The 12584-nt window shown below is 31.8% G+C and overlaps 2 protein-coding genes across 3 annotated transcripts; one reads left to right on the forward strand and one right to left on the reverse strand.

Moving 5' to 3' along the window:
• Positions 1–1555: 1555 nt before the first annotated feature.
• LOC124929063 (inactive poly [ADP-ribose] polymerase RCD1-like) lies at positions 1556–8861 on the forward strand. The gene is made up of 7 exons (XM_047469330.1): positions 1556–1723; positions 5450–6622; positions 7651–7892; positions 8033–8115; positions 8263–8418; positions 8507–8605; positions 8692–8861. Exons 2-7 carry the CDS (start codon positions 5577–5579, stop codon positions 8698–8700), a joined length of 1635 nt encoding a protein of 544 aa, XP_047325286.1. The 5' UTR covers positions 1556–1723; positions 5450–5576; the 3' UTR covers positions 8701–8861.
• Positions 8862–10271: 1410 nt separating this feature from the next.
• LOC124933093 (probable transcription factor KAN2) lies at positions 10272–11917 on the reverse strand. 2 transcript variants are annotated; one of them, XM_047473822.1, is made up of 6 exons: positions 11425–11917; positions 11253–11329; positions 11128–11176; positions 10900–11044; positions 10693–10804; positions 10272–10595 (listed from the first exon to the last, which is right to left on the reverse strand). In XM_047473822.1, the coding sequence occupies exons 1-6, from the start codon at positions 11897–11899 to the stop codon at positions 10512–10514; spliced, it is 942 nt and encodes a 313-aa protein (XP_047329778.1). In that variant the 5' UTR covers positions 11900–11917; the 3' UTR covers positions 10272–10511. The 2 variants fall into 2 exon arrangements, with proteins under 2 accessions (XP_047329778.1, XP_047329777.1); XM_047473821.1 differs by having other exon boundaries at positions 10693–10807.
• Between the last annotated feature and the right edge of the window lie 667 nt (positions 11918–12584).

Genomic DNA, 12584 nt, shown 5'->3' on the forward strand with positions numbered 1-12584 from the left:
AATCATGCTAGTATTCTTCGTTAAAAAAATATTATATATAGTTTTGAGTTTTCATCCGGTGTCTCTAATTATTAGGCAAATATATGTTAGACTATATATTTATATATACATATTTTATTTTTCTATGTTGATATATGAATAAATATTTTTAACTACATTATTAAATTCAGAAAATTTATTATCATTAATGGTTGTCATTCAAATGTTATATATAGTTATTTAGAGTTGTAATATAAGAATTAGTTCATGGTCATGTATTTTATTTAAAGTATCTGATAAATATTATTGAGACTCTTTTAACCTAATAACAATTGTCATTAAGACGTGAATATCGTCGGTCTTTTTTAGCTCTTGAGTTCCAACTCGTCAAGCGACAAGTTATGCATTTGATTAAATGGTTAACTGTTTGTAGGCTACGTGTTCATCGCACTTTAAAGAGAAACATAACTCTTCTAAAAAAATAAAATATTATTAAGATAATAAGATTGTAAACTCAACATGTTATTCTATAATTTAATAGCACACAAATGAAGTTTATTTTATCTTAGACAAAAAAAAAAAAAAAAATATTGGTCAATTTTATTTTTTATTTTTCCTAAGATCAATAACATCATTTATTCATATTTTAGAGTTCTTTTTTAATAAAGAGATTTGACTACTCATTTCCGTTTGAAATAGATGTAAACTTGAATGATGAATATTTATAACATATAAAAAATGATAACTAAAAGTAGACATCCTATTACTTTATAGTCATTAAAAAGTTTGATGTTTATGTAAATCAAAATTGTAATTTTCTTTTATTTTTTCTTCATTTCGTGAGATTAAATTAGATTGATTTTACACGTTTGTTTTGCTTTATCAATATTCACTATATTTTCAGATTTAGTAATATACTTTTAATATTGTATGAAATATTCAATTTTGATCGTATTTGAATAACAGATGAATACATAACCTCTAAGCCCAATGTAATAAAATAGACAAGTTTATTAACTATTATTTTATTAACAAATAAAGTAAAAAAATTGAAACTTTAATTTGAATAATGATATAATAAATAATCTTATAACAAACCAAAAAAATTATAATTCTAATGATATCAAGAATTAGATAATTTTTTTTTTTTATCATCATTCATCCAAGATATTTTATTAGTAAACAAATACCTCAAGATTTTTTTTTAACAAATTAGTTATCAATTTTGTGAGATTAAATTATATTGATTTTATATTGTTGCTTTGCTTTATAAATATTACCTATTATTTAATAATATATATTTTTTTGTAAGCAAATACATCTTCTAAGATAAACTATTAACAAATTAGTTATAATATTATATATTCTTTTAGTATTCAAAGAACTTGGGCTAATAATTTCTTTTCTAATTGATTTATTCACGGACGTTAAATTACACTAAAACCCCTTCTCACTTGAATCACCATTTTATTTATCTGAAGGGGATTCAATCTAAAAGGGTAAGTTCGTAATTGAACATTGTCATGGTTATCGTCATCCTCAAGTAAAATCAAAATGAAGATGGAAAGAGTTAGGTCGGTCCCATTGGCATAGAACGACGGTCTCGAATTCTCATCCGGTCCAGGGCTAACATTAGGGTTTTCGAACGTACGCAGTTGGAAGAAGAAGAAGAAGAAGGAGAAGAGAAATTGTCTTTAATCAGTTCCCTCGCTTTCCTGGTTATTTATCGACAGCGCGTTTCCAGGTTCGTTTGATTACCGTCTATCTGCGATTATATATATTTTTTTCGTGTTTACTTTGTCCATTGATGATTTAATCAAGTTCAAGTATCAATAATATGGAGATCTGTCATATACGATGCATTTCTTGAAATTGTATTGTTCTTCTTCCGGATCTTGAATTCGATCGCGGACAATTCGTCGACAATTCCTTATATTTGTCTAAAAGTCAACGCTTACGTGCTGAGAAAATTACTTGATTCGGAAAATAATTTAATCCTAGTAGAGTACATATTTTTATGAAGAAATGAGTTGTGTAAAGATCAGATCCAAGTATTCACCAAATTATATTTGTACGGTAGAAAGTATGGTTTCAATTGGATAATTATTATTATTATTATTATTATTTTACATCACATGCTCTTACAGTTTCAATTTACATTCGTTTGATTTAAAAAAATCGTGGTTATCACGTTTAGAGTATTATTTAGATAAAGGCTGGTAATTACTAGATATGAGGACTCAGTGAGCTTGATCTTTGCACCCCTTCTTAATTATATTTGAAGGTCACTTGATGTTCATCGTGATTATATAATTTCTTCATTATTTCAGTCAGATCAGTTTTTAGTTTTTACTCACTGATTCATAAGTTCCTTTGATTGCAAAAGTTGGCGTAGAGTTCTATGCTGATAGACTTTGCTTGCACTAATCTTTTATCATTAAAGAGACAAAAATTCAAGAACATAAATGGCTTCATGAATTTGTGCTAGATTTACCTTAGATGGGTGGACATGAAAAAAAGAATGATATTGTTGCAAGTGACAACCTTTGAGTATTTATATAATATTTGTCTAAATGATTATAGATTTGAGTCACTGAGTGTTGGTGTATGACCAGCATGGCCAAATGCCATCCTCGATCTTCTTGCGTTATGGTTTCTCCAAGAGTTATGGTTTTTAATTTAGAGCCTTATTTTTGCACCCTTTCTTAATTATATTTGAAGGCTCACTAGATGTTTTATAAAATGATTTCAGTCATATCAGTTTTACTCACTGATGCATAAAGTCATTTGATCCCAAAAGGTTGTGTAGAGTTCTATGCTAGTAGTTTTTGCTTGCACTAATATTCTATCATTAAAGAGACAAAAGTTCAAGAATTAAAATGACATCATTAGCTAAGTTTTTGTGCTAGATTTTCCTAGGGTGGATTATGGAATGATATTGTTGCAAGTGAAAACCTAAGAGTATTTATAAAATCTTTGCCTACATGATTATGTATTTGGGTCTCACTGTTGGTGTATGACCAGCATGGCCAAAGGCCTACCTCAAATCTTCTTGCACTGATGAGTCTTCGGTCATGGTGGTCTCCAAGAGTTAAGTTTTGATACTTTTGTTCCCCATCTTAATTAGATGAAGGCTCACTGGATGTTCATGACGACTATATAATTTCTTAATTATTTCAATCAGATCAGTATTTACTCACCTATGCATAAGATCATTTCACTCATTTGATCCCAAAAGGTTGTGTAGAGTTCTATGCTAGTAGTTTTTGCTTGCACTAATCTTCTACCATTAAAGAGACAAAAGTTCAAGAACAAGATGTCTTCATGAGCTAAGAATTTGTGCTAGATTTTCCTTAGGGGTGAATTATGGAAAGTGACAACCTAAGAATTTATATAATCTTCAAGCCCACCCCAAAACTTCAATTCCTGGATCCGTCACTGGTTGGGGTAATCTAAATCCATTGCTTTGGATTGGGTTGAACATGTTTGGATGGGGTTATGATTTTTCATCAAGTATGCATGACCATAGTTGATCTATACATTGAGCATTCATTAGGGTATATACCTACCAGACTAGACGACGATTGCTTAGAAGTGTGGGGTCATTTTTTAACATTTGGTCTCTCCTTGAGTAGAGAGAACTCACGTGTTATTAGTTGTAGCGTGTGGAACGGTAGTGTGAGACAATAATTATCTTTACGTCTCATGTAGGCACATTTTGGATTGACTCTCCACACATTTGTTTGTTTGACTTGATTTAGGGCAGTTCATGTTGTAAGTTACTGAAGTTGTTTGGTTTTACCCACTATCAGCGTGATCTTCGTGTTTACTATGGTTTTTAATGATTTTTTCTTTAAATAAAATATATCATTATTGTGGAGAGTTTATTTGTTACAATAGACTTGGCAGGGTAGGAGCATGTATATATATTTTTGAAGGAAGGAAGATTTAAAAAAAATATGTTAGTATTAATCTAATTGTGAAGACTGACTTCTTTCAATTCAAACAATAAGAAAGAACAATAAAAGGGAAAAGAGGGGAAGATGAGAAGCTTTGACATAGACTAGATAACCTCCATGGATGTAGAGGTTATAGTCGAATTCTGTAACGAATCACAAAATTATTCTGACTGTAAAGCCAAATCAAAATCATGTGTTCTTCCAAATTGTGTTATATCCGCTATGCTGGACTAAGCGAGAGAGAATCCTAATTATTGTTAACTTGTAGCATTGGCGGGTAGAGGAGGATTCAAGTATGAGTGTGATTGGTCATGAGAGAGTTCACCGCGTTCCCAAACAGTGATGCCATTCGGTGCAAACAAGGATGTTGAGGTTGTGGCGTTAGGGATATTGACAAGGAGAATGATATTCGTTATGTAACCCATATTGACAAGGAGTGTGCCTTTTGATTGTACTCCAAGTGGGGTTGTGGGAATTCAGATTAATCCCACGCCCACATGTGATGAATCATGAAAGGAGGGTGGGAGCCAGATTAAAGTGCTAAACCATATCAATATATATATATATATTTATTTAAACTTAAGATTGCAATAAACTACAAATTTTGCTCATATATTAAGATTACCAAAGATGATACCTTTCAAATAACACTATAGAAGAGGTTGAGATGACAGTTCATAATTGAAAACTAAGAGGCTAGTGATGATGAAAAGGTTAAAAAGACTAAGAGAGAACTGAAGAAGTTGAGTTAAATAAAAAAAAATGATTGAGTGATTCTCACGAAACCTTTAGTTAAATATGTTGTGCAAATAAATATGTACATTGTGTTCCTCCATTAGCAGATTTGATTATTTTTCATGTTTTATATTGTCAATACAGCTAGAGTCTAGTTTGTTGAACCATAGAAGGGGAAACCTTGTAGTTTAATCACCAAGCTTGCTACGCTTAAAAACTGAATATTTGTGGAGTATGGATATCATTTGAGAGTGAGTAGTTCAGATAGAATCAAACTTTTGATTATCCAGGCATTTTTGGATCCTATATCTTTTGCCTATGTTCCTTATTTTCTTGTATCACCACATCTTGTTATATATCATTGCAAAAACTTGATCATTATTGCTACAATGATGTGAGGGGATGGATTATGATTTTTATGCTATTGGTTTTTAGAAACGAACAAAATAATTAAAAGATGCAAAGGAAACATAGAAAATAGTCAAAGCTACAAAGTGAAGCTGGAAATGAATGAATAAGAGTAAAATAAAAACACAGGGATGAAATGAAAACGACATGATGGGATGAACATATTTGGAGCTTGTTTTACATGGATCCTTGTATTGATTTTCTTAAATCATTTTTACATTGTGGTGCCATTTAACCTATTCAGTTTTATGTAGATGTTCAAAATTCACCATTATGCAAATACATTATTTGTCTAATTTTGATTGATAATTTTATTTTATATGTATGGCTGCATCTTCTGATTCTTCTCTGAGTGTTCTGTTGATCAGGTCTGCCACTTATCATCAATGTCACAAGTCATGATGAGTCATTGACAGGATTAAATCAAGTGTTAGTGTTGTTTTCGTGAACTCTTGGTTGTATATCTGTGGATAGGGATTGATCCAGTTGGTAGAAATGGAAACGCAATCCGGAAAGGTATTGGATAGTTGCAGTAAGATTTTGATTGACTTGAAAAGGAAGCAGACTGCACTGCATGAAGCATGTCTCTCTGGGATTAATCCATTGGATAATTCCAAGAAGCTTAGCAGCAAAAGGAGGAAGTTAAATGCATCAGTCAACAAGTGTGTCAAGAAATCTTTGGTTCACAGTTATTCAAACTTTATGAGAAGTGAGGTCCCACAGCGACTGATGTATCATCAGGATGGTGAATGGTGTGATTTTTCTCAGGGTTTTATTGATCTAATTAAGAATGATTTTCAATTGAAAAGGGCAGCTACTCAGTTAGAGTTTAATGGTCATCAGTTTTTCCTAGATTTTATACATATGTTGCAATTGGATATGGAAACAGGTTTGCAGAAGCCGATTGCGTGGATCGATAAAGCAGGTCAATGTTTCTTCCCCGTGACTAATCTGGATGAGGAGGATCACCTTTTGGAGTCTCCCGACTGCCATGATATTAGGTTGCAGCTAGAGATTGATATAAATGGATTGGATGGCACTAAGGTGCAGGAATGTACTGGGGATTCAAATCCAATACTTGATCCTCATCGAGTTAAAGGACAACCCACCATCAAGAACTGTGATGTAGAGGTTGAGGTTAGCTACAACAACGCTCCAGAGCTTGCTGGAGGAAACCGAAATCATCTGAGGGTGAAAAACTTGGCTGACAGTATTGATTCCAGAAACACAGATCCGGACACAGATACTGTGAGAAAAATGTTCTCTACGGGCATGGGTTCCTCCATTGCTGCAGAGATTGTGAAGATTTATCGTGGTTGTAGTGCTTCAATGGAAGCTCGTCTAGAACTGTTCCACAAGCAAGTAGAAATCACCAAAAAACATCGTGGTGATGCAAATGTACGTTATGCTTGGCTTCCTTCTACTAAAGAAATGATTTCTGGTACGTTGATGTATGGAATCGGCGATAGTGGAATGCTCAAAATCAAGTCCACGTATGGTGATGGTGTTCATTTAATGCCTTCAAGTTGCACTATTACTAGGTACAATATCCCCCACACCTTTACTTCTGTTTTTATAGTATTAGAATAACTCACTAGGGTAGCTCAAGTGGTAAGAGTCGTGCCTATGAGACCAAAGGTCACGGGTTCGATTACCACTAAGAACGCTTTAAGTTGAAGCGGGGGCCATGACTGTGGGGGTTGTGCTAGCTTCCTAAATTCAAAGAAAAATAAAAGATATTAGAATCTTCATCTGGTGGAGATTTATAGGATTTATGTTTCTGATTTTGTTGAACCTCCAATTACATGCTAGAATATTTAAGTCTGGGCTAGAGTTGATAGTCCTTTTCCAGGGGAAAATAGATACCCCATTTGGAAACATGTGGATATAAATTTTTTTGATAGAAAAATATATATGAAAGAAATAATGTTTGGAAACTAAACTTAGCTAGAGTCAAATTAAAAAAATTATGTGTTGGTTCTCATCTGAATCCGAATCCGGATACAAAAACAAAATTGTTAAGTGTTTCCATATGGGGAGTGATTGCCATGTTTTATTGAGTTTCCACTATCTGTGCTACAACTTTTTTATTTTTTTTATGAATTAGAGTTGGATGTTCTTTCTCTGGAAAAGAAAAGATGTTTGCTTTCTTTTCATGTGGCTAGGGACTTGATCCATGCCATTTTTGAATGCTAGTAGTTAAACTTTCTTTTTTGTTAGGGTCTGGATACAGATGATACCTAACTTTGCACACTGAGATTTCTCTATTAATTATGTAAACAAGAGTGCCATGGATAGATACAAATGAATGCTAAACATGTTAAAGTATTACTGATTATCATTATCATTTACAGTATGATGCTTGAGAACGAGGGTGGCTTGCAGAGTTTGGATTCTTATGCTTATCTTTGGTTTATACTAACCTGAATTTAATTTCTGGTTTAGTTTGATGTAGAAGTTTCTATTCACTTTATGCAGACAGCACTATATTGTTGTGATGTGCCTGCTGTGTCGGTTTTGATATGCATTTTAGTAGTATTGTTTTTTGTTTTGTTTGAAATCTTGACAGTGCAAAAAATAGTGATGTTGACGAAAAAGGGGTGCGGCACATGGTATTCTGCCGTGTTATAATGGGAAATATGGAGCTTCTTCATGGAGGATCAGAACAGTTCCATCCTAGTTGTGAGAAGTATGATAGTGGGGTTGATGATCTTCAAAGTCCCAAACTCTATATGATATGGAACATGAATAAGAACACTCACATTTTCCCAGAATATGTGGTTAGTTTCAAAGTGTCATCTGATCTAGAAGGTGATACCCGTCCTTCTTCTTTATCTAACCCTATCTGTCCAAAATTAAACCATGTGTTATGTTAATTGTGTCACTCCATATATTTTTAAAACTTTACGAACTTGGCTTGAGTGTTGGTTCTTGTATCTCATTCTGTGCAGTGGGCAACGAGGGCTTGCTGGAAAGTTCAGGGATCACTACTTATTCTCAAATTCCTCAAATGGGTTTACTTGGGGCTGCTGTAGTAAGTACTGAGGATTATTTATTTCATTATTTTTATCTGTAGTTTTTTTGGGTATAGCGCATAACTTTGAAAGGTTTAGAATCTATAAATCCACGAAAAATGTTTGTCTTATTTTGTTAGTTACTTGTGTTTGAATAATATTGTTAGGGAGGTGGTGGTGGTGGAGGAGGACGTCGTCCCTTCAATGCTGCTAGGGTTCCTCAATCTCCTTGGATGCATTTTACAGTATTATTTGATGCAATCACAGATAAAGTTCCTCCTATGGCTATGGAATCAGTTAGAAGTAATTATGAGTTGCTCCTGGTAATTAATTTATGTTTGATTCTTTCTTGCAACGATTCCCTTGTCTTTTCTTTTGTCTTCTCATTCTTGGTATGAGACGTACTTTCAGACGAAGAAGATTAGCCGCGATGAGTTTGTGAAAAAGCTGAGGCGGATTGTTGGGGATTCCTTATTGAGGTTTGCAATAACAAGTCTTCAACCACGCCAGGTATAATTTTTAATAAGCTTCTTGTGTTAATAATTTGTAAAATAAAAAAGTTTCTCATTTGAGTAAAACTATCATATGGGGTGCAGGTTGTTTGAAAATGAAAGGGAGAATGATGAATTATTATGGTCTGTTTGTGTGGTTTCCCATACATATATATATGTTTAATTAAGAAGCATCTTATGAATATGTAATCTTGGCACTACTGAAGGACAAGAAGTTTATTATCCTCTAATAGTAATAATGTTGCTGTGAAAATGAATGGACCTTTTCTTCTGAATGAAATGAAAACACATTATTATTATTATTGTTATACCTAAGCCCTATTGAACTTTTAAGGGCTTGAATTGAAAGAGCTAAGCCGAGCTAAGCTCGTATGTATTTAGTTTGACTCACGAACCGCTTGGGTCGGGAGATAGCTCGTTAAGAGTTCATTTACAACCCTAGTTACAAATTTGTTACTGAAATAAAAATATGATTTACAAGATACATTTAATTGAACATGGTTGTGAGCCTCTAAACAAACATGACAAACCAAATGTTTAAAACCTCAAATTTGACTTGTTAAAATTTTAAGCTTTTAATCGGGTTCGTTGAGACAAATGGTATCGTTTTCTTACTAGTTTGCAGTCAGTTCAATTAGGGTTATTTTTTGAAATAATTTTGTTTTAAGTGACTTATTTAGATAAACCTGTTAAAATATTATTAAAAGGTATTTTAATTTTGAATTTTAATTTTGAATTTTAATATATAACTTACTTGAAACTGGTCCAAAGCATGATGATGATATAAATGTGAAATGAGTTGGGTAAAGGTTATGAAATGTCAATTAAATAAAAGGAGACTGGAGGACTTGGAAAGTTTGTTATGATTACACAAATCAAAGTGCTTTTAGAGTCATGATTTTTTTTTAAAATATTTTTCATTTCAGATGAAGGATAAAGTCATCAAAATTCTAGCACTGGTTAGGCTTTATAGGTTTAATATATTTTGCTTTTTGTCTTTTACCTTTCTTTTTGAATGCACCAACTTTTAAAAATTTACATTGTTTAAATGAAAAAATATTTATAATATTCTAATATGATATGATTTAGATGAAATAATATATTAAATTTATTTTATTTGTTTTCAATTATTTCATGATCATTAGTTATGTCATTGTTTCTTAAGATATTATAACATGTTACTTTTAAACTTACAGTATATCATAATTATTTTTAAAAATATAAAGGATAGAAGATAAGTAATTTTATTTATATTTATTACATAAAATTTGATTAAATTAGATTAAACATTTTAAAGTGAAAATGAATAAATTTAAGTAGTTTGTCAAAATTTAGTAACAAGAAATGTAATTGAATCAAATAAAAAACAGATGAAAAGGGTTATAAATTTTTAGATTAAGTTAATTATATGATATTTTTTTTTTCCAAATAACCTAATTAATAATTTCATCATATGAACCAACTCTTTATCAAGTAGATCAATATTAACAATTAGTTGCATGATAAATATATCCTAATTAAAGAGTTGATCAATAATTGTTTTGCAAAACCTGAATAATTATCAACTGTTTCCTTACAATTATTGATTGATGATGGAATTAATTCTTGACCATACGAAGTACGTACTCTTCTCTTTCTCTTATGATCACTCACTCACTTAATTGATACAAAATGGATGATTATATTCGATTTGATAAATATATTATATATTTTATATATATATATGGATCTTGATATATAAAGATAAGGAAAGGACTATGCTTTTCTCGCCCCCATTGTCCTTTGTTTCCTTGTCTTTCTTTAGCTTTCCTTTTTTGTCTCATTTTTTCAAAAAATAAAAAAGAGGATGGGAAGTTGATTTATTCTCACTTTTATGGCCATTAAAAGAGATGATACCCATTTCTTCAATGAAGCGGTGTTCCCAATGTGAAGTCCAAATTGGGTTTGCTTGAACAATTCACTTTTCCTGAGCTCAAACAGTACTTTTCCTGTATCATATATTCAGATTTATCAAGATATTTAGAAAAATATTGTTTTTTGTTGTTGTTGGTAATTGGCATGCATGCACCACCTGACCTGACCTACCTCATGATGATGATGATCAAGAGATGATGATGATGATGATATCATGTTTCTTCTTGAATTATTATTATCCATTATTGTTTTCCCATGCACCCAATTTCCATGTCCATTGTTGCTGCTGAAATTAATTTAATTAATTAAATAAACATAAACAAATATTAAATATATATGCTTTTACTTTTCTTAGTAATTAATTAGCAGACCGACAACCTTGAAGAAGTATTGCTCCACAACAATGGCGGACTATCAGACCTAATAATTGTTTGACTGTCATCAAACATCACCATTGTCGTCGTCCTCGTCGTCATATCTTCTGATGTTTCTCCAGACATCCACCTATTGTTTTCGAATCCTCCTTAAAAAAAAAAGAAGACAAAAATTACAACACAGTAGTTTAGTACATAGGTACAATAAAGTGACTCATTTATATAATTGTACCCGATGAAACCATGGTAGATCGATCAGATGTCTTCACTGTTCGATACATCTGCATCATCCATCAAACATATTGTTTTGAAAACGAATTATAAATTTTGTTTTGAAGAAGTTAATTAATTAATTACCTGCAAATGAGACTTAACATGCGCCAAGGTGAGATCTTTTACTTCCATAAGTTCAAGAACTGACTTTGGAGTTGCTCCTGTAATTAAAAGAGGGAATTAATCAAATTAATAATATTTAAGAGAACGAATTAATTAAAAGAATTAAAGCTAGGGTTTAATTAGGCATATATACGGTGATGGCCGCCAAGGAGATGAAGGGCATGAAGAAAACGAGCATGAAGAGAGGTAGTCCATCTCATCCTTGGCGCTCTTGTTCGTTTAGTTGGAAACCTCGCCGCCGCTGCCGCCGTCATAGGCCGCCGCCGCTCATGGTGAGAAAACTGTAGGCAGTTATATTCTGGAGGAGAAGAAGAAGATGATGATGATGAAGAATAAGAATCTTGGGGGGGCATCATCATCATCTTCATAAGCCCGATATCGATATGATATTCAGTAGGAGGTTTGAGGTGTTTTTGGTTGTGGATCAAAATGGGTCGTAATTGTGGAGTACTTGGAGTTTCTAAAGAGGTGGAGGAGGAGGCTATGGAATTAATTGATAAAGATGAAGATTTATTCCATATTGAATGATAATAATATTCCTTGTTATCATTCATGGTAATTGGAGGAGGGCTGATTTGTTGTAGAGATAGGTCTGGAAACAGCTCCATATATAGATAGATTAAAGATCTGAGTTTAATTTGTATATTATATATAGAGATCACCCAATTCACTTATATAGATATATATATAGCTATATATGGTGGAGATCGATCGATCGATCGATATAGAGAGAGAGGAGTATGTAAAAGTTATCTTCAGACCTAGCTAGCAAAACATTAATAAAGATTACCTTTTTTTTTACTTAAAATTATTTGGTGAACACCATTCTAAAGTTTGCATTGTTCCCTCAACAACTGTCATGCATAGTATAATCACCTTATTTCAAATAAACTTTTATTTATTTAGTTATTTTTAAATTAGGGTTTATAAAAAAATTCTTTTGTAATAATAAAAAAAGACCTTTCATTTTCCATTCAAATAGACTATTTTATTTCTTTGAAAATCAAAGTTTATTATATGGATTGAGATTAATGTACTCTAGTCTAGTACACACATGACCTCTTATTTAATTCTAATTCATATTATATAATTTGTTGAAATTTACAAAGATACATATACTGCCCCCAAGAAATCTTTAATCCACATTAAATATTCTAAGAGACAACTAATATTCATTTATGTATGCAAAATAAATAAATAAACATTTGGTGAAAAATCATCATTAATATAAATAAATAAATAATTATTAAATTTGAATAAATAAATATTTGGTGAAAAATCATCATATACAAT

Source organism: Impatiens glandulifera, chromosome 3 (genome assembly GCF_907164915.1).
Source record: "Impatiens glandulifera chromosome 3, dImpGla2.1, whole genome shotgun sequence".
Classification (NCBI taxonomy): domain Eukaryota; kingdom Viridiplantae; phylum Streptophyta; class Magnoliopsida; order Ericales; family Balsaminaceae; genus Impatiens; species Impatiens glandulifera.